Source organism: Microcaecilia unicolor, chromosome 8 (genome assembly GCF_901765095.1).
Source record: "Microcaecilia unicolor chromosome 8, aMicUni1.1, whole genome shotgun sequence".
Taxonomy (NCBI): domain Eukaryota; kingdom Metazoa; phylum Chordata; class Amphibia; order Gymnophiona; family Siphonopidae; genus Microcaecilia; species Microcaecilia unicolor.
Window position 1 is genome coordinate 19,321,993 of NC_044038.1, and position 27,176 is coordinate 19,349,168.

Here is a 27,176-nt window from a genome sequence, read left to right on the forward strand (position 1 = left end):
TGTCACTACGTTCTCCGGCAACGAGTTCCAGAATCCAACTACATGCTGAGTAAAGAAAAAACTTTCTCCTATTTGTTTTAAATCTACCATATTCTAACTTTTTTTTAAATTACATTTGTACCCCACGCTTTCTCACTCATAGCAGGCTCAATGCGGCTTACATATTATATACAGGTACTTATTTGTACCTGGGGCAATGGAGGGTTAAGTGACTTGCCCAGAGTCACAAGGAGCTGCCTGTGCCTGCATTCCCCAGGACCAAAGTCCATCACTAACCACTAGGCCACTCCTCCACTCCTAACTTCATCTTGTGTCCCCTGGTTCTATTATTGTTTGAAAGTGTAAACAAACGCTTCACATCTGTCCGCTCTACTCCGCTCATTATCTTGTAGACTTCTATCATATCACCCCTCAGCCGCCTTTTCTCCAAGCTGAAGAGCCCTAACCTTCTCAGCCTTTCTTCATAGAGAAGTCGTTCCATCCCTTTTATCATTTTCGTCACCCTTCTCTGCACCTTCTCCAATTCCTTTATATCTTTTTTGAGCTGCGGTGACCAGAATTGGACACAATATTTGAGGTGCAGTCGCACCATGGAGCGATACTTTACTACATTAGCTACCGGAGAGACACTACTTGTGTAAACACTACCGTCTGCCCCCATGCCTCTCTTATCTCTGTTATATTTATGTACTGTCACTTGAACTGAGCTCCATACTATTTCAATGTTCCTTGCTATGGGAGAATCTTTTAACAGACCAGAGGTACCAAAATCCAAAATGATTTATAACAATTTATAACACTTATCTTAATAATGGGACCCGCAACCAACACAGAAACTTACAAGGAAGTTTGATTAATGCTAAGAGGACCATACCCTGATGCAGCCCTTGGCGAAACATGGCCCATGTTGGTTGCGAGTCCGATTATTAAGATAAGCATTATAAATTGTCGAAATATAGCAAGTATATAAAGATTTGTGAGATTGTTAGTAATGATTATTGACCAATGAAGAGGTAGGTGAGACACAGGGATGTGTCCCTGTGCGAAACGAGTCACCACTGAGGTATAAGTAAATACATTTTCTAAAAACTTTCCATACATGTTGAATGTCCCCGACTATTACGTTTTTCTAAGCTGGTTGATCTTGAGTATCTGATTTTCAAAACGCATTTGACAAAAGACCTCCTGAAAGACTCCAGAGGAAATTGGAGAGTCATGAGATAGCAGAGGTAGTGTTCTATTGTGGATTGAAAACGGGTTAAAAGTGTATGAAGAGGCCCAAGGCCCCAGACTCCAAGATATTAACAAAAGATAGAAAACAGACAGTGGGGTTAAATGGTCAGTATTCTCAATGGAGAAGGGTAGATAGTGGGGTTCCCCAGGGGTCTGTGCTGGGGCTGTTGCTATTAATGAAAGCTATGCAATACGCACTATCACTATATCTCTCATATCGGAAATGAACTTTCTATAGCTGATTTTATAACTTATGTTTAATTCACTCTATCAATCAGTACTTCTATGCAATACCACTTTTGTATTCTACTCTAACATGTATGCGCCTTAATGCAATACCATTTGTAATTCTTTACCCGGAAATGGCGATCGCCATTTACAGCATAATGTAAACCACATTGAGCCTGCAAATTGGTGGGAAAAAGTGGGATACAAATGCTACAAATAACATATTTATAAATGATCTAGAGATGGGAGTATCTAGTGAGATAATTCGATTTTGCTGACAACACAAAGTTATTCAAAGTTGTTAAACTGCAAGGCGATTGTGAAAAATTACAAGAGAGGACCTTATGAGACTAGGAGACCGGACATTCAAATGGCAGATGACGTTTAATGTGAGCAAGTGAGAAATGTCACATGATTTTCATTCAACTCCCATTTCTTGTGACATTGTTTTCCTTACCTTGTGACTGACTGACACCTACACAACTCTCTCTGCTGTCAGCTACAGTTCTAGCTGTTTTTATTTTATTCTCTTCATCATTTTGAAGGTACTTCTGCTATTTCTTAACCTGAACTGTGCTGAACACGTTTCCCTGCTTCTCCAAAAACACTCTGGGTTACTTCACCCTCTTTGTCAAGGTGGGTGAGGGCATTGGAGCCGACTCTGTGGGTGCTTGAGCACCCCCAATATTGAGAAAATTCCTTGTATGTGTCCAGGGAGGGGTTATTTCATTTGGGCTTAGCACCCCCAATAATTCTGAAAAGTTGGCTCCTATGGGAGAGGGGGTGGCCTGGGCGCTGGACATAACCCAGATCTGCCAACTTCGGTGTTGGACTTTTTTTTTTTTTTAAACGTATACGCACATCTCCCCGTACGTGATCCATTTACAAACAAGGAAGGGAACGTTTCTGGGTATCTCCATGCCATAAACGCACTCGGCAGTGTTGTAGACGAATTGATTGGACTGAACCCCGCCCCCTTCCTCCACCCCCCCAGAAGGGCGCACATGTTGCTAGAGGACCACTGGACCGCTCTCCCTCGCTCCTCCCTCGGCCTCTCCCAGTGATATCCGGCTGTGGCTTTTTCACTCCTCCTCCGGACACGCAGCAGCGACCACACGCACCTCTCCGAGAAGCACCGGGAGTCGGAGCCCCAGACAGAAGCTTCCGATCGGTGCCGCAGAGAAAAAGTGCATCCGGGATCCGAGACCCCGGGGAAAATCTGAGCCCCCCCCCCCTCCCCGCCCCGAGACTCAAGTTCTTCCAGTCCTGCAAAAGCCAGGAGGCAGGGCAGAGCTCCTGGAGGCACCCGGGGCTTTACTCCCTCCCTCCCTCCAAACTTGAGTTGCAAGTGCAGGATTTCGGCTGCAAAAGTTTCTTTCAGAATTGCTGCTCTGTACGCGCAGAGCCCGAGCTGCAAATATTTCCCCGTTGACTCCTAAGTGGCTGGAATTTCGATCTCTGAACGCGGATCTTCGGGGATTTTCCCAGGTCTGACTTAGCCCTGCTGGAACTAAAAAGCGTTTAAGACATGCTGGAGTTTCCTGCTGAAACCTCTTTGCAGCAGGGGACAGATCTGTAAGAGAGGCGTTTGCTTGCCTCACTCGCTCTTCTCTCCCAGTCTCCCCCACCGGGATGGCAGCGATCAAAGCCCTGCAGCAGTGGTGCCGGCAGCAGTGCGATGGGTATCGGGACGTGAACATCACCAACATGACCACCTCCTTCCGGGATGGGCTGGCGTTCTGTGCCATCCTGCACCGGCACAAGCCGGATCTCATGTGAGTACAGGAGCCAGGAACCTGGTCAGCTGCTCCCCCACTCCAAAGACTGGGAGGAGCGGAAGTTTCCCCTCTTTCCTGCGCCTTATCTGAAGGGGGTAAACTATTAGAATGAGGGATAACGAGTGCCTGGTCCCAGACTTTGCCAGTTTGACATTGGTAAATAGGTTTTACTAACCCACTTCTGCTGCTTTTCTGGTGGCAGCCTGGCTCTGATCAAACCCACCTCCCCGCTCCCCCCCGTTTTCTATTTCTGTTGATGGCTCTCTCATTCTCCTTGTCTCCTCAGCTCGAAACCTTGGGGTCATCTTTGACTCTTCTCTCTCCTTCTCTGCTCATATCCAGCAGATTGCCAAGACCTGTCGTTTCTTTCTTTACAACATCCGTAAAATCCGCCCCTTTCTTTCCGAGCACTCTACCAAAACCCTCATCCACACCCTTGTCACCTCTCGTTTAGACTACTGCAATCTGCTTTTTGCTGGCCTCCCACTTAGTCACCTCTCCCCTCTCCAATCGGTTCAAAACTCTGCTGCCCGTCTCATCTTCCGCCAGGGTCGCTTTACTCATACTACCCCTCTCCTCAAGACTCTTCACTGGCTCCCTATCCGTTTTCGCATCCTGTTCAAACTTCTTCTACTAACCTATAAATGTACTCACTCTGCTGCTCCCCAGTAGCTCTCCACACTCGTCCTTCCCTACACCCCTTCCCGTGCACTCCGCTCCATGGATAAATCCTTCTTATCTGTTCCCTTCTCCACTACTGCCAACTCCAGACTTTGCGCCTTCTGTCTCGCTGCACCCTACGCCTGGAATAAACTTCCTGAGCCCCTACGTCTTGCCCCATCCTTGGCCACCTTTAAATCTAGACTGAAAGACCACCTCTTTAACATTGCTTTTGACTCGTAACCACTCGCCTCCACCTACCCTCCTTTCCTCCTTCCTGTACACATTAATTGATTTGATTTGCTTACTTTATTTTTTGTCTATTAGATTGTAAGCTCTTTGAGCAGGGACTGTCTTTCTTCTATGTTTGTGCAGCGCTGAGTACGCCTTGTAGCGCTATAGAAATGCTAAATAGTAGTAGTGATCAGCTTTGGTTGTGTTTTGTTAAATTGTGACCTATCAACTTCACTTTTAATGCTGTCAGTAAGATATATATATATATATATATCTTATCTGAGCTGATGAAGAGCAGTGCAACCAGGGGACTGCTGGTATATGTTGACCAGGCAGATGATCTGCAGAACTGGAAGAAAAAAATAACTTAGCTGATCTGATAAAACGTGGGATGACACTATACAGGAAATAATCTGAGTTATGTTAAGCCATATATTAAGTAAATAAATCAAATCAAATCTGTAGGAGATATTTTAAAAGTTGAGAGAGTGTGTCTTGTAAAACTTGAAAACACAGGTCTTCTCAGCAGGATGTTAGGTATCCTAGGAGGTCCCTTATTCTTGGCACCTATTCCCACGCCCACCCACTTTTCTCTGGACTCACAGCAGTGGAACAGGAAAGAAGCATGGCACACAGCCTCTGAACCCCCTCTGTCTGTGTACCCCTATACATACAAAAGTCTGTGTTGGAGGGGGTGGGAGTAGCTGAACGTTCAGTGTGCAGTATGCAAAGTTTAGAGGCTTGCACCCCATTTTCTGGTTGATTTCCTTTGCTGTTGCCACAGCCAGTCCCTGGGAGATGTGGCAGTGGTGATATTGGTAGGGATGGGCTATTTTGGGGGCCACCACTGCAAGGCGTTTTTTTTAAAAAGGAAGTCGTTAAGCAGAGTATGTAGTAACAGCGGTTAACATATCTAGGTTTAAAAAAAAGTTTGGACAACTTACTGGAGGAAAAGTCCATAGTCTCCTATTGAGAGAGACCTTCACCGGAATGGGGATGGAAGAAGTTGCCATGGGAGTCCCGTAGGCGCGTAGTCAAAATCTCTGCTGACTCCAGAATGAGACTCAGAATGCATTGAGAGAGGCAATTGGAGCACCAGAAAGAGGCTTGGTGCTTGAAGTATTTCTAGAGAGGCAGTTGAAGTACCAGAATGAGGCTTGGGATGTATGGAGAGAGGCAGTTGGAGTGCCAGAATGAGGCTTGGTGCTTGGAGTATTTCTAGAGAGGCAGTTGAAGTACCAGAATGAGGCTTGGAGTATTTCTAGAGAGGCAGTTGGAGTGCCAGAATGAGGCTTGGCATGTATGAAGAGAGGCAGCTGGAACACTAGACTGAAGCTTAGAACACTCATTGGTTGAATAGTGACTACCATCCAAGAAATCACAGGAGGCTGTTGGGATTGAGAGGCAATGGAGGGCTGTGATGACTCTTGCGAGTATGGGTGGGGATAGAGGAGATTAATTGTGGGGATGGAATGGATCTTAGTGGGTACGGCATAGATTCCATTGGGGACGGGCAAGGATTGGTGAAATATTTGTCCCCGTCCAACTCTCTACTATTGAGATACACATGGGGAAGCCACTGCTGCCCCTGAGATTGATAGCATGGAATATTTCTATTGTTTGGGATTCTGCCAGGTATTTGTGACCTGGACTAGCCACTTTTGGAAGCAGGATACTGGGCTAGATGGACCATCGGTCTGACCCAGTATGGCTATTCTTATGTTTTTTGAAGTCACTTACTGCTGCTCTCCAAAGTTTGGTACTCTAGGAGACGGCCTAGTTCAGTAAATGGTAGCACCAGCTCTGCTTTTCAGAGAAATTAGGAGGCCACAGAGTCTTGGAACACAATTAACAAGTGCTTGAGGAAGATTTTAGCGTGCATACTTGTTTCTAATTAAGGAAAATTCCCCTAGCCAAATTGATTTCATGTTCAGTAAAAATAATAATATTAAACAAACATTTTTTCCAATGAAGGCCTCTCTTTTTTTGTGTGTGCGAGGCCCAGGCCAAATGGTATGCTGGTATCTAAAAAACATGTGGGTCAATATTCAAAGCTATTCCATGCACTCAGTCTGCTGCCCCTCGCTACCTCTCTACCCTCATCTCCCCTTACGTTCCCGCCCGAAACCTCCGCTCACAAGACAAATCCCTCCTCAGTGCCCTTCTCCACCACCGCCAACTCCAGGCTCCGCTCATTCTGCCTCGCCTCACCCTATGCTTGCAACAACCTTCCTGAGCCCATACGTCAAGCCCCCTCCCTGCCCATCTTCAAGTCTTTGCTGAAAGCCCACCTCTTCAGTGCTGCTTTCGGCACCTAACTCTGACCTTTCAGGAAATCCAGACTGCCCCTATCGGACTGACTGCTCACTTGTCCTTTAGATTGTAAGCTCTTTGAGCAGGGATTGTCTTTCTATGTTAAATTGTACAGCACTGCGTAACCCTAGCAGCGCTTTAGAAATGTTAAGTAGTAGTAGTAGTATTTAACCGGCTACAAACAGCTCCTAGTTAGTGCCGCTGAAAATAACCGGTTATCGCTGAACTGAAAACCGGCTATTTTGTGGGCATTCCAGGGGCAGAGTTGGCACTTGGCCGGTTAAGTAGCTGTACTCTGCACTTAACCAGCCATGATAACCGCATAAAAATCAGTCCTGTCAGTGGTGCCCCATAGTCAGATAAGTGCTGAATATTGCACTTAACTGGCTATGCATTAGCCAGTTCTGCAAACCCAGAAATTTCTGGGTTTACCATCAGCAGTGATCAGTGCCGGCTGAGTAACAGGCCCTCTGAGGAAGCAGGTGGTAGCTCTAGATAGCTAGTGAAGAAATATATTACTACTTAATATTTCTAAAGCGCTGCCCGGGTTACGCAGCTATGTACAAATTGAACAAAGAAGGACAGTCCCTGCTTGAAGGAGCTTACAATCTAAAGGACGAAATGTCAAGTTGGTGCAGTCTAGATTTCTTGAGTAGAGATGTGGTGGTTAGGTGCCGAAGGCGACATTGAAGAGGTGGGCTTTGAGCAAGGATTTGAAGATGGGCAGGGAGGGGGCTTGGCATATGGGCTCAGGGAGTTTATTCCAAGCATAGGGTGAGGCAAGGCAGAAAGGGCGGTGATGGACAAGGGTACTGAGAGGAGGGTTTTGACCTGTGAGCGGAGGTTACGGGCAGGGATGTAAGGGGAGATGAGGGTAGAGAGGTATTGAGGGGCTGCAGATCGCGTGCATTTGTAGGTTAGTAGGAGAAGCTTGAACTGTATGTGGTACCTGATCGGGAGCCAGTGAAGAAATATATTAAACTTGTCCAATACAGCTGTATTGCTTTATAATACAGTTTTTGTTGGCTAACCTTTTATTTCTGTACATCTAAGTAAAAAGTATTGCAGGACCCCTGGTAACAAAAAATGTGCCATACTGAATCAGATCAAAGGTCCATCCAGCTCAGTGTTCTTTATCTCTGTGCCACAAGGACGTACCTGGCAGATTCCAAAGAAATCAGTTTCTTGCTGCACCTTGCTAGCGCTGAGTGATAACCCTATGAGATTTGCTTGGCTAATAATGGTTTCTGGACATTTCCTCTAGCCATTTTTCCAAACCTCTTTTAAATCCAGCTAGATGGGACTTGCAGACGGAGATTCTGAATAATACCGTTGAAATGTTGGTGCTTTTTGAAATGCCCTGTTTAGTTCACCATGGTACTGGAGGCTGTTGAGGGTCAGGTATGTAAGGTGAATGCTGAGTACTGGCAGTGAGCTCCCATGAATGCAATGACTTGACCCAGAGAGATACGTAGCAAACTTTTTTAAGCAGTACAGTATCCAGTTGCTGGAAAGCCAAGTTCCACCTGGCTGGGGGCTCCTGACTTTTTTTTCCTTTTGTAGTGGACTGACTTTAATTCATTTCTTTACCGGGTTATGATGACATTAATGAGGGCTGAATGACTTGTCTGCTCCATCCAGCCGCACTGCTTGTCCCTTCTGATCAGCTGTACCCAGTGCTTTCTCTGGTGAACATTTCGCTTGCCTGGACATAGACAGGCCAGTTCGGTAAGGGAAGGGTTAATCAGCTCTGCTAATTGTAAAGTGAGTTGTGAAAGATTTTCTGGCAGGTTTTAATGTTTTGGTGTCACTTCTGTTGCTAAACAAGCTTAAACAACAGTTGGAGATTTTATTCTTTTGCAATTAAAGCCTGTGCTTAAGAAAGCAGTTCGCCAAATGAGTCTTATCATTCTCTGGTTGGGGAAAATATTTCCACAAACAAACATGGGGTTTTCCATACTGCTGTCCCTGCTGGGATCTTGTGCAAGCTGGTTTTAGAAGCTTTTTTTCCAAACATTTTATTATTCCGTGATAGAGGGCTTCGTTTTGCATGGCTGCCTCATCTCTGTGGAAACATGGGGGATTTTTCCATTTACAGAAGCCGTTTGGTAACTTTACGCACAAAGAGCCAGAAGTACTGAAGAGTCTTCCCATTTCAAGTTTACGGGGCTTGGGGGTGGGAGATTTGTACATCTGGCTAGGGTTGGCACAATGCCACTTCACCAGTTCTGGGTTTGCAATATTTCGTGCATGGTCCCAATTTCCTTAAGAGAAAGCAGGACTATATCTCCAAGCATGCAAAGCCAGCACTAGATTACATGCTTGGATGATGAAGCAGCCCTACATTTGGGCTGTCTCCAGTGTTTGAGTCTGACACACTTAGATGGTGATTTATTTAGTTGATGCTGTAATGATTTTTCCATTTTATGGCTTAAAAAATATTAGTCCACTTAATCTTTAATTTCCTGTATTGTGCACTTCTAATTTATATTGATCAAAGCACATCACAAAAATATATTCATATTTGCAATAAAACATGCAGTACAATTAAAAATTAATATAACACTAAATAAATAACTACCCACAAAGGCATCACATATTATGCATAATAAATAAAATTAAAATATACACATGCACGCTCGATAAAAAGTTTTCTCAGTCGGACTCCTGAGTAAAAAGAAGTCTTATATTTTTCTTTTTGAACAGAAAAACAGATTCTGTTCTTAGTATAATTAGAGGCTTATTCCAGGTTACTGACACTGCAGTGTCCTGTTCACAAGTTTGCAAACCATGTTGAGGATTTGGTGCACAAATGGAAGCCAATAAAGAGATTTCAGCCAACGAGAGACAAGATTCCCAAAACACCACAAGTACATAAGTAATGCCACACTGGGAAAAGACCAAGGGTCCATCAAGCCCAGCATCCTGTCCACTACAGTGGCCAATCCAGGTCAAGGGCACCTGGCGAGCTTCCCAAATGTACAAACATTCTATACATGTTATTCCTGGAATTGTGGATTTGTCCCCAAATCCATTCAGTAGTGGATTATGGACTTGTTCTTTAGGAAACCGTCTAACCCCTTTTTAAACTCTGCTAAGCTAACTGCCTTAACCACCTTTTCCGGCAGTGAATTCCAGAGTTTAACTATGCATTGAGTGAAGAAACATTTCCTCCGATTCGTTTTAAATTTACCACACTGCAGCTTCATCGCATGCCCTCTTGGCCTAGTAGTTTTGGAAAGTGTAAACAGACGCTCCACATCAACCTGTTCCATTCCACTCATTATCTTATAGACCTCTATCATATCTCCCGTCAGCCGCCTTTTCTCGAAGCTGAAGAGCCCCAGCCTCTTCAGCCTATCCTGATAGGGAAGTCGTCCCATCCCCTGTATCATCTTTGTCGCCCTTCTCTGCACCTTTTCCAATTCCACTATGTCTTTTTTGAGGTGCGGCGACCAGAATTGAACACAATACTCAAGGTGCGGTCGCACCATGGAGCGATACAACGGCAGAATAATATCCTTATTTTTGTTTTCCATCCCTTTCCTAATGATACCCAACATTCTTAGTGCTTTCCTAGCCGCAGCAGCACATTGAGCAGAAGTTTTCAACGCATCATCAACAACGACACCTAGATCCCTTTCTCGGTCCGTGAAGCTATGCGTACTTTACTGCTAGATACTTTATGAGAGTGTTGGCATCATTTTAGGTACTGGCTAAGGTGCACTGTGTATTTAAGAAAAAATCTCTGTTCTGTATCTTTCTCTGTGCTCCATTTTACATCCCTCATGTATGCAGTATGCCGAAACATGGGCTATGTCAGGTCGCTAATAAAAAGTGCTTCCTGATCATAAGTATTGCCACACTGGGCCAGATCAAAGGTCCATGAAGCCCAGCATCCTGTTTCCAACAGTGGCCAATCCAGGTCACAAACACCTGGCAAGGTCCCAGAAAACTCAAATATATTTTATGCTGCTTATCCCAGAAATAAGCAGTGGATGTTCCCCAAGTCAATTTAATAATGGTCTATGGACTTTTCCTTTTTAAACCCCGCTAAGCTAACCGCCTTAACCACATTCTCTGGCAATGAATTCCAGAGTTTGCATGTTGAGTGAAGAAACATTTTCTCCGATTCGTATTAAATTTACTACTTTGTAGCTTCATCGCATGCTCCCTAGTCCTAATATTTTTGGAAACAGTAAACTAAGGATTCATGTCTAACCGTTCTACTCCACTCATTATTTTATAGACCTCTATCATATCTCCCCTCAGCCGTCTCTTCTCCACGCTGAAGAGCCCTAGACGCTTCAGCTTTTCCTCATAAGGAAGTCGTTCCATCCACTTTATCATTTTCGTCGCCCTTCTCTGTACCTTTTCTAATTCCTCTATATCTTTTTTGAGATGTGGCGATCAAATTGAACACAATATTTGAGGTGCGGTTGCACCATGGACCGATACAAAGGCATTATAACGTCCTCACTTTTGCTTTCCATTCCTTTCCTAATAATACCTAACATTCTGTTTGCTTTCTTAGCCACCGCAGCACACTGAGCAGAGGGTTTGAATGTATCATGAACAATGACAACAAGATCCGTTTCTTGTGACCGAATATGTATTTTTTTTTTCTTTGCACCATAAGACATGTCAAGTACTGGTGTTAATGCAGAGTAACGAGATAGAATTGGTGCTCTGAGGTGCTGCCCCTTTGTGTTCTTCTCCTTCAGCCACCAAACGTGTCTTCGGTAAACAAGCACCCTTGAATCAATTTGGGGGGGAGATATCTATCTGTGCCTGTAGCACTTTAAAGCTTAGTTAAGGTTAATAATTTGTTGAAACAAAGAAGCACTTTTTGACAGTGACAGAGTTTCCTGGAAACAGTTTCCCTAGTTCGTAATTGTGTATTTGTCAGTTTCCTGTTCAGCCTGTTGTTCTGGATGGGTAAACATTACTACTTTGATTTTTTTTCTAGTTTTTTTTTTCTGACCTATAATGACCATTCTTATAATGCAGTAAGTACAGTATTAGCTTCAAGTTTCTTTTGATATACAACATACCAAAGTAATATCTAACTGGTTTTTAATATAAAATAATATACAAAAAACTGGTTGACACTTCACCGGTTATCACAACTAAAACAGACACCACATCAGCAGATGATCTGGCTACATACTTCAACGAGAAAATTATTAAACTACGTTCCAACTTGCCACTCTACTATGAAAAATTAATTAATTGCTTGGACGCAACCACTGACGATTATCCAGCAGACCGAATCTGGACAAACTTTGACTTATTGACGGAGAATACAGTTACTCAATTGATTAACAAATTCGCCAAGTTCCATTGCAAATTGGACCCATGCCCTAGTTACCTAATAAAATCTGCTCCTCAACGTTTTTTAACAGACCTCACCTCCTACTTAAACTATATGCTCCAACATGGTTTTTTCCCGGTGGATAAAGGTAGTATTCTGCTTACCCCGATTCCCAAAGACTTAAAGAAACATTAAATGTTATAAGTAACTACTGCCCGGTTGCATCCATTCCTCTCATCGTCAAATTAATGGAAAGTCTAGTTACTAAACAGCTTACTGACTATTTAAATAACTTTTCAATATTACATGTATCTCAGTCAGGATTTCGATCTAATAATAGCACTGAAACAGTGTTATTAACACTCTTAACAAAATTTAAACACATTATTGCAGCTGGCAACAATGTTCTCCTCTTACAATTTGACATGTCTAGCGCGTTCGATATGGTTATCTGTAATATTCTATTGAACATCCTAGAATATTTTGGAATTGGAGGAAATGTATTGAACTGGTTTAAAGGCTTCCTAACCACTAGAAATGACCAAGTGCTTTCAAATTCTGTTACATCTTCTCCATGGAAACCCGAATGTGGAGTACCTCAGGGATCGCCGCTTTCGCCGACTCTCTTCAACTTAATGATGACACCACTGGCAGAATCATTATCCAATCAAGGACTCAATCCTTACATCTGTGCTGATGATATCACGATATTTGTCCCGTTCAGAAATGATTTAACAGAAATCACAAAGAAAATCAATCACAGCTTCCAAATAATGAATTCATGGGCCGATGCATTCCAACTAAAGCTTAATACTGATAAGACTCAATGCCTTATCCTTTCATCGCAATATAACAAGGTCAATTATGCTAATATTAACACTCCAAACCACGTTCTTCCTGTCTCGGATACATTGAAACTCCTGGGAGTCACAATTGATCAAAATCTTACCCTAGAAAGCCACGCAAAAAATGTAACAAAGAAAATGTTCCATGCAATGTGGAAACTTAAAAGAGTTAAACCTTTCTTCCCAAGGGAGATTTTTCGCAGTCTGGTGCAGTCAATGGTGTTAAGCCGTTTGGACTATTGCAATTCCATTTATGCCGGATGTAAAGCACAAATCATTAAGAGACTTCAGACAGCCCAAAACACTGCAGCCAGACTCATATTTGGAAAGGCGAAATATGAAAGTGCCAAACCCCTCAGAGAAAAATTACACTGGCTACCAGTAAAAGATCGAATTACATTCAAAATCTGTACCCTGGTCCACAAAATTATTCATGGTGAGGCCCCGACATATATGTTTGACCTCGTCGATTAACCAGCAAGGAATACAAAAGGTTCGTCACGTACTTTCTTGAATCTCCATTTTCCCTATTGCAGAGGACTTAAATTTAAATCAATATATGCATTTAGTTTCTCCTACATTTGTACGCAACGTTGGAATGCACTGCCGAATGCCATAAAAACAACAAACGATTTGGCAGCCTTCCGGAAACTATTAAACACTAACCTGTTCAGAGAGACTTATCAAGAGGACCCTTCTTAAAAACAGACATCAGAACTGTATCAGAATTAGTTAACATTGAATTATTCTTATTTTGGTTACTTTATCACATTGTCATTATTGAACGCTTTTCACTACCCTTGATTTCAGCACCTGAAATGTATTGATTACCGATTTTATTCTAATTTACTGTGTACTCTATATACTCTGATTGGAACATTATTTCTTATTCCAGAAATGACGATCGCCACTACGGTATTTGTAAGCCACATTGAGCCTGCAAAGAGGTGGGAAAATGTGGGATATAAATGCAGAAGATAAATAAAAAATCAAGACAGTCTCAAATGTCAGACAATTAGTTCCTGAAAAATACATCTTAAATTGAAACTTTGTAACTGAAAACCGACTGTCCCAATGTTGCAAAAAACTGCAGCTAGAGTACTGTTTCATAGACTTAAATTTGGTAGAGTAACACATTAAAAAAAAAATCTTTGCATTGGCTTCCTGTAGTTGCTAGGATTGAGTTTAAAATGTTATGTCTAATTTTTTAAAAATTTGCATGGACTTAAGTATTTATCCTCTTTGGGGTCCCTTTTACTAAGGCGTGTAGGCGTGCGCATCCAATGTGTGTTAATTCGGAACTCCCGCCAAATTCCATTTTTTACGCACGGCCAATATGCGCGGCAGAAAATTATTTTTTATTTTCTACTGTGTGGCGCTAACTGGGCGGAAATCGGCAGTGTACATGCGCTGACGATTACCGCCCGGTTAACGTGTGAGACCTTACCGTTAAGTCAATGGGCGGCGGTGAGGTCTCAGGCCCAAAATGGATGTGCGCTACCTTTTTTGCAGGTGCGCTGAAAAATGGACCTGCTTGCATCCAATACATGCGTCTACACCAGCGCAGGCCCCTTTTCAGCGCACCTTAGTAAAAGGGCCTCTTAGTTTCTTTCCAGACTGGCCACTGTCCCAGTGCGTTGATTCTTAGGATTAAGCTTTCTATGCTTGTATCGCCCACTCTGAAGGTTAATTCCTCTTGTAAGAAGCTGTTTAGTTTTGCAGCAGTGGTACGTCAAGCTCCATCTCTGACCGTCTTCAAATCTAAGCTAAAAGCCCACCTTTTTGATGCTGCTTTTAACTCCTAACCCTTATTCACTTTGTTCAGAACCCTTATTTTATCATCCTACTACTATTTAACTACTATTTAACATTTCTAGAGCGCTACAAAGTGTACGCAGCGCTGTACAAACACAGAAGAAAGACAGTCCCTGCTCAAAGAGCTTACAATCTAATAGACAAAAAGTAAAGCACTTTAATATTCCCTTATCTCTTGTTTGTCCTGTTTGTCTGACCTAATTAGATTGTAAGCTCTGTCGAGCAGGGACTGTCTCTTCATGTTCAGGTGTACAGCGCTGCGTACATCCAGTAGCGCTATAGAAATTTTAAGTACTAGTAGTGGGAATTGTAGGCCAACAGAACTTAAGACTGCAGCAAGACTATCTTAAATTTTGTAAACAGCTGAAGTATTAAGAAGTATTTGGACACATAGACTGAATTTTGTTAGGTTCTAGTTTTGAATAATTGTAAGTAATTCATTGGTTCTTGATAATTGCTTGATAATTACCGTCTTGTAAACAGTTCTGAGCTACTGGTTGTTATGGTTTACGAAAATCCTTTGGGGCTTATTTTCAAAGCACTAAGGGGCTCTTATACTAAGCTATGTACACGTGTCCTAAGTGCTTCAGTTTTGAACTACCACCCAGCTACCGCGTGGCCCAGGCGGTAATTTCATTTTCTACGTGCCCTGGAAAATTTCTGGCTAGCAGTGCTAACCGGGCGGTAATCAGTATTGTATGCACACCGCTCGGTTAATGTCTGAGACTTGACTGCTAGGGAGGCGGTAAGGTCTCAGGCCCAAAATGGATGATACCCAATTTTATTTTGCTGCACGTCCATTTTCAGCTAAAAAAGGTCTTTTTTTTTTTTTTTTAACAGGTGCGCTGAAAAATAGACCTGCGCGCATGTCTACATGAGTGTACACCGGCGCAGGCCATTTTTCGGTGCAGCTTAGTAGAAGGACCTCTTAGACTTATCAAAATTCCATAGGATGCTATAGAACTTTGTAAGTCTAAGTGCTTTGAAAATACGCTTCCGCGTCATGTTAAGGCCTGACATCTTATTCAGAATTTGGTAATATCTGGTACTGTAAAAGGCACAAATACATTTTTAAAACATTACATCTTTTTTTTAACATGGTGACCTGTGACTGCCCTTCTGCTGCCTCTTAACTCCAACCCCCCCACACAGCAATGACTTGATCTCATGTTGCTACAGTCTTATCATAAAACAATAAGCACTCAACAGCTGAATGGAATTAACAAGCCCACAGCTTCGTTTATCGTTAGAAACTCAAAATCAACAAAGCAGTAAAATTCTACAAACATCCGAGCCGTAAAATTGATAGGTTAAGTTCCTGTTCTGTGTTCTAATAGCTACTTGCTGTGACAGCTAAACAGTCTAAATCTGTGACCAGCAAGGACCCTTCTTGCCATGTCTCCAGGTCACCTGATCTACTTCCTCATAATTTTCATCGCTGGGTGAAAACTGATATTCTGTTAAAATCCTGCCCTGAATTGCTCAAATGGCTCAGGTGACTGCCCCCATGTTGCGATGTCGCCCGACACATAAGAAGCCTGCCACTTAGGCGGTGGGGTGGGAGGGATGGAAATGCAGGACTGCTTCTCAGGGCATGACACTTATTAACTCAACTCCCCCTGCCCCTATAGACCTACCAAACCAATCCCAAGTCCCAAAATTCACGCCAAACTACTTTTAAAAGTAACCCCCCCCCCAAGACCCCTCCCCCTCCACATGCTGCTGGGTGCACAGTCCCCTGTTAATGGGTAGTGCTTGAGACTGCATTCTTCTGCCTGAAAAGGGAAGTGCTAAGGAATGCCTCTATACCATTGTACTGAAATTGTCTTGGAGAGATGAAATCCCTGGTACTCATAAGCACATAAGCACTGCCATACTGGGAAAAGACCAAGGGTCCATCATGCCCAGCATCCTGTCTCTGACAGCGGCCAATCCAGGCTTCAAAACCTGGCAACCCCCCCCCCCCCCAAAAAAAAAAAAAAAAAATTAATAATGTTCAATGGACTTTTCCTTCAGGAATCTGTCCAAACCCCCCTTAAACTCCATAAGGCTAGCCGCTGCCACCACATTCTCTGGCAACGAGTTCCAGAGTCCAACTACACGCTGAGTAAAGAAAAACTTTCTCCTATTTTGTTTTAAATCTACCATATTCTAGCTTCATCTTGTGTCCCCTGGTTCTATTATTGTTTAAAAGTGTAAACAAACGCTTCACATCTGTCCACTCTACTCCGCTCATTATCATATCACCCCTCAGCCGCCTTTTCTCCAAGCTGAAGAGCCCTAACCTTCTCAGCCTTTCCTCATAGGGAAGTCGTTCCATCCCTTTTATCATTTTCGTCGCCCTTCTCTGCACCTTCTCCAATTCCTTTATATCTTTTTTGAGATGCGGCGACCAGACTTGGACACAATATTCGAGGTGCGGTCGCACCGTGGAGCGATACAACGGCATTATAACATCCTCGTGTTTGTTTTGCATCCCTTTCCTAATTATACTCAACATTCTGTGTGCTTTTTTTGGCCGCTGCAACACACTGAGCAGAAGTTTTCAACGTCTTGTGAACGATATCGCCCCGCAGTCATGCACACCTGTTGGAAGATGCTTGTGCATCGCATCGTAAAGTCAAAACAAACACTGTAAAGTGGGACAACATTTTTCTGTCTAAAAATATTGTGTGTAAGGTGTAACTCAGGACTGCCTGTTCAGGGGATACAGTATGTTGACCGGTTGAATGTATATTTCCGGAGACCCTAAAAGTCTATAGAAAATAGTGTAGATGTTCTATGGCCAAAGATGCACGTGCAAATGTGTAAACTTTGACTAGGCTTCTAGAATAACCATCTTTGTGGGTTTTCCCCATTTATTTTAAACTTATAAAAATACATAAAATGAAAAAGAAAACAAGGGTCCAGACAGCACAACCCCTCCCCCCCCAACATCTGCCACAGAGGAAACAAACTGCTTCCCAGGCTTTCTTCCCTAACTTTCCCAGATCTCATCCACACCCTAAACCTGCCACCCCATCTCTTGGCTTATAAATTCTTCAAGAGGCAAGAGCAATCCCACTTAGCACTACTTCACTGATGCGGTATTCCCACTGGTGCTGCCCAGCCCGAGACTGGCAGCATTTTCAATATCTTCTGTACAAAATGGCTCTCATTTTTGTTTGTATGGTAGGTATTCAAAGGTTGGCACTGTTTGTTACTATGTTGATGGGGCAGGAGCTACTGGGGATTGAATCTGCCCCGAATACACAGGCCCATGAATGTGGTGAGAAGGATGGGCAGAGGGTCTGGGAAGGCTTTTTTTTTGGTTTGTTTTCTTCATGAGAGAACCTAATGTTTTTTAAACTTAATTCTCTTTTTGGAAATGTTTAAAAACCTATTTGTTTCAAAAATATTTCTGTGTCACTACTACTAGTTATTAATTGTATTGTGAGCCATACACAGTCTATAATTTGATGAAATTCTTTTGTACTTTTTTGTAAGCTTCTTTGGACCTTTGTAGGTAGTAAGTTTTGTAGAATGGTTACGTATGAATCGGCTGTTTATTCTTTCAAAAAGTACTAAGACTAGGGGGCACTCAATGAAATGACATGGTAGTACTTTTAAAATGGATAGGAGGAAATATTTTTTCACTCGAAGTTAAGCTCTGGAACTTGCTACCAGAGGATGTGGTAACAGTGATTAGCATATCTGGGTTTAAAAAAGTTTTGGATAAGTTTCCGGAGGAAAAGTTCCATAGTTTACTATAGAAATGGGGAAAGCCACTGCTGTCCTCTGGATTGGTAGCATGGAATCTTGCTGCTCCTTGGGATTCTGGAATGTTGCTGCTCTTTGGAATTCTGTCAGGTACTTGTGACCTGGATTGGCCACTGCTGGAAACAGTATGCCAGGCTAGATGGGACCAGTCTGCCCCAGTATGGCTGTTCTTATTTTCTTATGATAAATATTAAGATTAGATTAGATTGAGCCTGCAAATAGGTGGGAAAATGTGGGGTATAAATGTAACAAATAAATTAAAAAGAAAATGAAATGCAAATGAATGAAATTTCAAGCAAAGCACGGCCCCGGGTCTAATCGGCTAAAAAGTTAGAAGTGCTTGCTTCCTACGAAACTCTGTAACAGAATACTTTTGAGCCTAGGCGTTAGCTACAAGTCGAAACAGTTAAAGGGTGCAATGTTGCTTCTTGTGGACATGAAGCCAGATTCCTGGTAACTTTGTTGCGTTGGACACTAGACACTGGAGTGGGTGGCTGGATCTTTGTTCTTTTGTGTTTTCTGCCAAGATGACCTTTAAGCATGGGCAGGGGGAGCGAGGGAGGGTTATACTGTGCATATCTGTTTTTGTCTGCCCTGCCGGGCATGGCAGGAAGCTACTGGCTATGGAAACACAGCTGATAATGACCTTCTATTTCAGAGTCTATAAGTCTGATCATGTTTAACGGAATCATGTTTTTTTCCTTTTCTTGTTGTTTTCCTGCCGCATAACATATGGTGAGGGGGATCATTGTTCTTTTCATTTGAGCTGGTAGCCAGCTGCAGTGGACTGAAATGTCACTGGCGCAATAATTTGTAGAGAAACCTATGCATGGTAGAAGTGATAACAAAAACAGTTGTGTGTTTATCTTAGTTCTGGACAGTAACAGAAGAAAAACAGTAAGAAGGAAATTCTATAACTGGGCGTGCACAGTTAGTTACACGTGCTTTGCGTATGTCAGTGGTGTCTTAATTGGCACCTTTCCTGCAGGGCTGGTTCAAGGCAAGATGCCGCCTGAGGCGGAGCTAACATGCCATCCCTCCTGGGCGGAGATGCTGCCCCCCCCGGGCGTTTACCTCATCACGGTGACGTTCTAAACCCTGCTGCGATTCCCATACACTGCCCAGCCACCGCTGGCACCCACCTCTTCCCTTTCCTGTGGCTGCCTGAGCGAAACAGGAAGTTACTTCAGGCGGCCACAGTAAATGGAAGAAGCAGGTGCCGGCGGTGGCAGGGCAGCTTATGGGAATCGCTGCCGGGTTTGGAACATCACCGTGATGAGGTAAAACCCTGCAAAGCCGCCACCCCCCCCCCCCCGAGATGCCGCTCCTGAAGAGGGCTCCTGCCTCAGTTGGCCCAATGGTCGGGCTGCCCCTGCTTACCTGTGCAAGTACACTAAGGAATGGATTCTGTAAAATGACGTCCAAACTTGGGCTCTGAAATAATGAGCGTTAAGCGCTATTCTCTAAACACAGAAAAGTGCTTAGTGCCAGGATCTGCACCCAGTTTTGGGTCCCCGATCTGCTTATGCCTCTTCCATGGCCCTGCCCCCCTTTTTGGATCCATGTGGAAAATGTACATGCACATTTAAGTGCTATAGGGCTAGATTCTACATAGTCCACCAAAAAAGTTGCCGCCAAAATGAAATCCGCCTAAGCCCATTCTATAAAGTGTGCCTTAATTTAGGCATACTTTTATAGAGTAAGCCTATATTTGCACGCGGTTTATAGAATAAGTTGATTGGCCATGACAGTGTCTAACTGTAGGCATGGCCATTTACGCCAAGTAAAACTTGGCATAAGTACCGATGCCTAAGTTAGGCGCATAGCAGGCGTATTCTATAATCCTGCACATAGTTTTCCGGAATGCCCATGACCTGCCCATTCCATGCCCCCTTTTCAGCAGCGTGCGTTAGAATTTAGGAGCACTGCTTTACAGAATACACGTCTGTTCACGCTTTCCAAAAATACTAGGACTAGGGGGCATGCGATGAAGCTACAATGTAGTAAATTTAAAATGAATCGGAGAAAATGTTTCTTCACTCAACATTTAATTAAACTCTGGAATTCGTTGCCAGAGAATGTGGTAAAGGCGGTTAACTTAGCAGAGTTTAAAAAAGGTTTGGACGGCTTCCTGAAGGAAAAGTCCATAGACCGTTATTAAATGGACTTGGGGAAAATCCACTGTTTCTGGGATAAGCAGTATAAAATGTTTTGTACTTTTTGGGGGATCTTGCCGGGTATTTGTGACCTGGATTGGCCACTGTTGGAAACAGGATGCTGGGCTCGATGGACCTTTGGTCTTTCCCAGTATGGCAATACTTATGTACTTATGTAAACTGTGATGTGAGTGGCACACTTGGGGTTCTGGTTTGTTTGGAAACTTTTGTGCACCAGAACAACATATACAGTACAGTCATGATTATCCAACCTTTTCTAATCAGACCATCCGGCATATCCCACAGACCCCCTAGTGACATCATCGCGTTGCCGTTAAAAAAAAAAGTCCTAGTATTTTTGGAGAGCGTAAACAGACGCTTCACATCTACTCGTTCAACTCCACTCATTATTTTATAGACCTCTATCATATCTCCCCTCAGCCACCTTTTCTCCAAGCTGAAGAGCCCTAGCCGCTTTAGCCTTTCCTCATAGGGAAGTCGTCCCATCCCGTCTCATTTTTGTCGCCCTTCTCTGCACCTTTTCTAATTCCACTATATCTTTTTTTGAGATGTGGTGACCAGAATTGAACACAATATTCGAGGTGCGGTCGCACCATGGAGCGATACAAAGGCATTATAACGTCCTCGTTTTTGTTTTCCATTCCTTTCCTAATAATACCTAACATTCTATTTGCTTTCTTAGCCGCAGCAGCACACTGAGCAGAAGGTTTCAACGTATCATCGACGAGGACACAAACTTAAAACTGTGATTCAGTTTACTATGGTTGTAGCCTTGGCTTATCATCCGATGAGGAATGATTTGTGGAAGAACAGAGAAAAGCTTTTCTTCAGCTGTAAAGTAGGAATTTTTCCAGACGGGTCTGGGGAGACGCAGAAGAGGCGTAAACAGTTTTTACTGTTACATCCAGGGGTTATGCAGTTGGAAGCTTCATTTTTATTGAACTTTCCTTGCAGATGTGTTGTACAGTTGCAGTCGCTAAAGTATGTCTTTCTGAATTTATTGCTACTAAGCAGATGTCTGCTCGGATATGGGCCGCCCCTAATGAGTGATCTGTTTTGATGGTGCTGCAGTATGTATTGAAGCTAAGAGTGCGTTATACGTGTTTTAAAAAGTTTTTTTTTCCTGTTCTTTTGTTGCTTTATTTCTTTGCTCCCTGGAATTTGATCTTGGAGTCCAATATCGAGGACTTGGGGTTGTGTGCCAACATTTTTAACGGTACCTCTTGCAGCAGGCTGAAACTGTGCTCTCCAAATTGGCCCTCGTGTGTAATTACCCTTGCGGCAAGCTGAACACACGTTCCCGAAAGGAGCTGGAGGTGTAACCCAAATTTAATTGCATCGGACAGCAGTGGTGGTTTAAGATTCCTTGCTTGGCGGGAGCGGTGGTGTTGTGTTGTCACGTTTACAAAGCTGGACACTGGGTTTGTGAGCCCTTGGGCCACTGCCGAGGAGCGGCAGTGGCAGGCAAAACCACCCCACGCTAGAGACAGGGCAGATCTCTGACAAACAGTTAGGCTTCACCTGCCCCTGGCCACTTTCCACCAAGAGTTGAGCTCAAGGCTTCAGGTGGCCGGCAGGACTTTACTGGACAGGGCAGGACTGGCTAACAGCTAGGCTGCACAGGGACAGCAAGGCAGGGAAAGGATAGGCTAAAGGACCGGACTGAAAGCTGCGAGCAGCCACTGGAACAGGGAACAAACACAGCTAGACAGGAGACTGAACTGAAAGCTGCAAGCAGCCACCGAAGCAGGGAACAAACGCAGAGAAACCCAGAACTAGACAAAGACATACAAACAAGACACAAGACTGGGAAACAAGCAATACCCTAAACTAAACAGAGACTAACTAGAAAAGACTTCAGGCAAGAACTAGAGCAAGGAAACAACTTAGGCTGAAGTGCAAAAGCACCAACATACCAGGGCCTTAGACGCAATGCAAAGGCAAAGCAGCAAGGTTTCAGAATGGCTAATAAGCCAGCAGCACCTGGAGCTCAGCTGCAACCATCACCAGGAAACTATGGGTGCTGTGTAGGTTCAATGCAAGCAAGCAAGTCTGGCAGCCCGGAAGATCCGGACCAGACTGACCTGAAATCTGGAACGGGTGACGGTCCACAGCAGCCACCGGTTCTGGCAACCAGAGGGCGAGGTGAGCACAGACGTAACAGGTGTGAATGACCTCCCTTGTTCGAGTGTCCTTGCCTCAAACTGAAATTGTGCTCCCTAAAAGTATCCAGAGGTCATTAGTGTTTGCACGGGCCTGGCTAGCGTGGTGGTGCGATGTGTCTGCACTGCTGCTGGAAAATGGTGCGTGCTTTGCAATGTTTTGACCTGCGCACATGCGCAGCTTAGAAGGTACATTGGTCAGTAGGAAGGTTTTGGATGTGTTTAAACAAATTTTCCGCCTTGGGGGCCCCTTCAATCATGCTTTTAGGCTCCCCCACTGAGATTTTAGTAATTAAACTTGACATTCATGATCATCCTCGTATCACCCTTCCCTCAATAACCTTGTGAAATGCACAACTGGACATCAGTCTTTTAAATATTAAACATTGTTGTCAGTGTTTTTCACATGCCTTCATTATTGATGTATATCAATAGTGAAGGTAATTTCCAAACATTGCTGCCAGAGAACGTGGTAAAGGCGGTTAGCTTAGCGGGGTTTAAAAATGGTTTGGCCAGCTTCATAAAGGAAAAATCCATAGACCATTATTAAAATGGACTTGGGGGAAAAACTACAGCTTATTTCTGGGATAAGCAGCATAAAATGTGTTCTACATTTTTGGGATCTTGCCAGGTATTTTAGACCTGGATTGGCCAGTGTTGGAGGCAGGATGCTGGGCTTGATGGACCTTTGGTCTGTCCCAGTATGGCAATACTTATGTACTTATGACCTGCATAAATGGGTTAGTTGCTCACCTTTCCTGCTAATAGAAGTACAAACTAATAATTCTCTGAGTGTATGTGGCTGTCAGGACTTAGCATTTGTTTTCATGGCATCTGCTCTTTGCCGCCCTAGGCGACTGTCAAGTCCTGTCTAGTGGTTTGGCTGGGTTTCCATTGTGGGAAGCTCTTGTCTCTCTGTTGTGCCCTGGCTGGATTTATTTTCTACTTTACTGCAAATTGGCATTAGGTCAGCACTCGGGAATTGGGTTTCGGCCAGGTACTTGAGATCTGGATTGGCCACTGTTGGGAAACAGGATACTGGGCTGGATGGAGCATTGGTCTGACCCACTGGGGCTCTTCTTATCTTCTTATGAGAACGTGTGGGAACCATCAGGAGCCTGGTTAGATGAAACTGATAGTAACAGATAATCCACCCACACTGCTCATTTTCTTTCTTTTTCAAAATGTACAGTTTACTTTGCAGTGCTGAACCTGCCTCTAAACCAGGGAGTCTTATCCTAGTAAAAAAATTAAGGGGCCCTTTTGCTAAGGTACGTAGGCGCCTACGCATGTCCAACGTGCATCAATTTGGAACTGCCGCCTAGCTACCATGTGCCCCAGGTGGTAATTCCATTTTTTTTTTACATGCGTCCGATACACGAGGTAGAAAATATTTTTTATTTTCTACCGCATGGCGCTAACTGCCAATTACCGCCCGGTTAACGCGTGAGACCTTACTGCTAAATCAATGGGTGGTGGTACGGTCCTCAGGCTCAAAATGGACGGTCGCTAATTTTTATTTTGCCGCACATCCATTTTCAGCAAAAAAAAAAAAAAAGTCCTTTTTTGTAGGTGTGCTTAAAAATGGACCTGCGCGCGTCCAATACGCGCATCCGCAGCAGCGCAGACCATTTTTCAGCATACCTTAGTAAAAGGACCCTAAAGACTTTATGGAGGCAACTTTATAAACTTTTCTCACTCTTAAAAGTGGGAATTAAAGATTGGTTCTAAGCCCAGGTCTATAAAAAGCACACACCCTTAATAGAATTGCGCTTAGCACTGATTCCGTACGCCTAAACTTTGGGTGCCGGACTTATAACTGCTGAAACCTGGTGTAAATGATGGTGCCCAAGTTGGATGCGCTGATCTTGTATTCTGTAAATACGCGTGCAACATTTCAGAGTGCCCCTGATATGCCCCTCCCATGGCCACACCCCTTTTCAGATATGCGCTAAGGGAGCTGGGTGCCCTGCCTTATGGAATAGTGCAGCCAGATGCACAAATTCTAATGAGTGCCAGTTAACCTCTATAATTGGTTACATGCTGAGCTCATTATTCAATTAATTTTCGCATGCTGATTTATGCATGGAAAAAGCAGCTAATTGAATTAGATCACTCCTAAAGTATGCGCAGTGCAGGTAGGGAGGTATTTGTAGAGGAGGTTTGCTTAGGGGAGGAGTTTGGCATTGTTCAGGCTGCACTAAGAAATGAGCTTCGTGTCCCCTTTCAGGGGCCTTTCCTATGCGTTAAGCCCATGTCTAACATGGTGATCAAAAAGGGCTTAAAAATTTTTTTTTTTTTAAATATTTCAACAATTTTTATTGATGACAAGTCAAATATTACAACCAACTCCATAAACATACAATCACCACAATAGATACAAAGAAATGAACAAAAAGTAAAGAAAATATTGTCATCGAGCTTTTAACAATTTTCCCAATTCCCCCTACTCTCTCACATCAGAGCATATCTTGATGTAATAAGTTGCACCAGCCCCAAAAAGAAGGGGACTCAGACGAAGTCCACACCTCAAGAACTGCTTTCCTGTCCAGGAGCGTCACCTTATGGAAAAATTTCCTCCTTCCCCCCTCTGCAACTGTACCCACTCACATTTATCTAATATAAAATCAGTGGCTGAAAGTGGAATTAGAGAATGCAAATTCCTACCCAAATATCTAGCAATTTGAGCCCAGAATTTATTAACCATCGGACATCCCCAAAAAGCATGAAAAAAGGAATTAGGTTGGGCCCTGCATTTTGAACACAGAGGGAATTCAATGCCACCCCATATATGCGCGGTGTAAAATTAGAAATTGGCACACTCCTAATTTCGCTGCCGGAGTAATCTGTGGGATACATTGCACAGAAGTTGCTAAAACCAAAGATTCGGGTAATCTCTGCAAATCCCCTGCCCATCACTCCCGCACTCGCACACAAGGGGCAGTGGGGAACAGACACAACGACGCCCCCTTTTTTTCAGTTTTTTAATTTCTGGCCATGCGCTGATATAGATATAGTTGCAGTCTGTGACCTACATCGCCTTCAACTAATCCAAAATACCTCCATCAAACTAATCACAGGTTCAAAGAAGTTTAGTCACGCACGTTGATCACCTGTAAGGTTCTTCTGACCTTCAAAATTTGGAGCACTGGTTCCCCTTTTTATTTTTTTTTCGCTCGCTTTTTGACACCTTAATCCCCGTCACGCACTCTCTGCTCTTCACAACAGCATTTACTTGTCATACCTACCCTCCGACAAATCGGTTATGATGCCACGTGCCACTCTCTCGTTTCCGTGGTAGGTCCTACTCTGTGGAATGCCCTGCCTCTCCATCTTGAATCGCAGTCCTCTCTAGGAAAAATTAAAACTGATCTTAAAACCTTTCTCTAGATGCTTTTTCCCTTTGAACTCGGGGCTGTCATCGCTGTGGGCCTAAAGTTATTCCCTTAGTTCTGCTAGCTATGTGTGATACTTTATTTATTTATTAGGATTTATTAACCACCTTTTTGAAGGAATTCACTCAATACACTGTACAGCAAAATTAAGTTAAACATAAGCACTCGATAATTACAGCAATAAAAATATTCAGATAACAATACAAAGTATGGCATTTATTTATTTTTACACGTATTTAGCCCACTCGACCGATAACGTCCAGAATGGGTTACAAATATTCATTCAAAATATTAATGGGTTAGATTTATACATAATGATATCAAACATTTATATAAATCAGAGTCCAAGACTCGTCAACTAAAATACCTCATATCTTTCCCATTTTTCATTGTAGTCCCATTTGCTCCCCTCATTCCCTGTCCCCCCACCTCCCCAAACCATCGTCTCCTTTTCTTCCTTTCTGTCTATTTAGAATTGAAAGCTGCTCAGACCTTATTATTTGATGTGCAGGATAACAAGTACTGAATAAACTTGACCCTGCTTGAGGTCACACTTGCAATGTAATGTCAGAAGGTGGTGAGAAATGCCAGTCACCAAAGATTTAGCTATCAAATAAAGCACCATCGGGAATGGTGTCAGTATATGAGAGGTCTAGGATAAACTGTATTTTTGACGTGCTCTTTAAATAAGGAAAACTGCAAAAAACCAAGTATTACAAATTCCAATTAGGCAATTAACATTATTCTCAGCATTTATATTTTATTTTAATTTATTTCTGGTTGGATGTGTGTAGTTCTTTGCAGTGGCGTTGCTGGGGGGGGGGGCACCAGGGGAACGTACGCTCCCCCAAATGGACTTGCAATGGCGCCTATTTTTTACGCCATCTGTCTCATTTAAAACATGCGCCGGCACCTTCGGAAGTCCAGTCTCCACTCCCCCGGCACCTTCAACCTGGCTACGCGTCTGGTTCTTTGCGCAATGGGAAGCCAATGGTACATTTGAAGCAAGAGGGTAACAATTTGTCTAATTGTTCTTGAGCTGAAACCTTGGGTTCAGCTCTTAAAGCTGAAGGTTGGAGTGTTTTTTAAAAAATGTCGGCTTTGGCATTTACAAAATAGGGGGTGAATATTCCGCCTGTGGTGGTCATCGTTTTTATAAGTGCGGACCACCAGGGCCCGAACTAGACCTGGATATTCAGTGCTGGGCTGGTCGAGAGACGCAGTCGGGGCCCAGGGCAAAACATGTACCCCGCTACCACTGCT

The 27,176-nt window shown here is 43.5% G+C and overlaps 1 protein-coding gene across 1 annotated transcript in view; it reads left to right on the forward strand.

Annotated features, from left to right (window-relative positions):
- The first annotated feature begins 2,720 nt into the window (after positions 1-2,720).
- The window catches only part of MICALL2 (MICAL like 2), a 111,228-nt gene continuing 86,772 nt past the window's right edge, over positions 2,721-27,176 (forward strand). Inside the window, exon 1 of the mRNA XM_030211310.1 lies at positions 2,721-3,236. Coding sequence (XP_030067170.1) covers positions 3,094-3,236 — 143 coding nt within the window. The 5' untranslated portion in view covers positions 2,721-3,093. The remainder of the gene's footprint in view (positions 3,237-27,176) is intronic.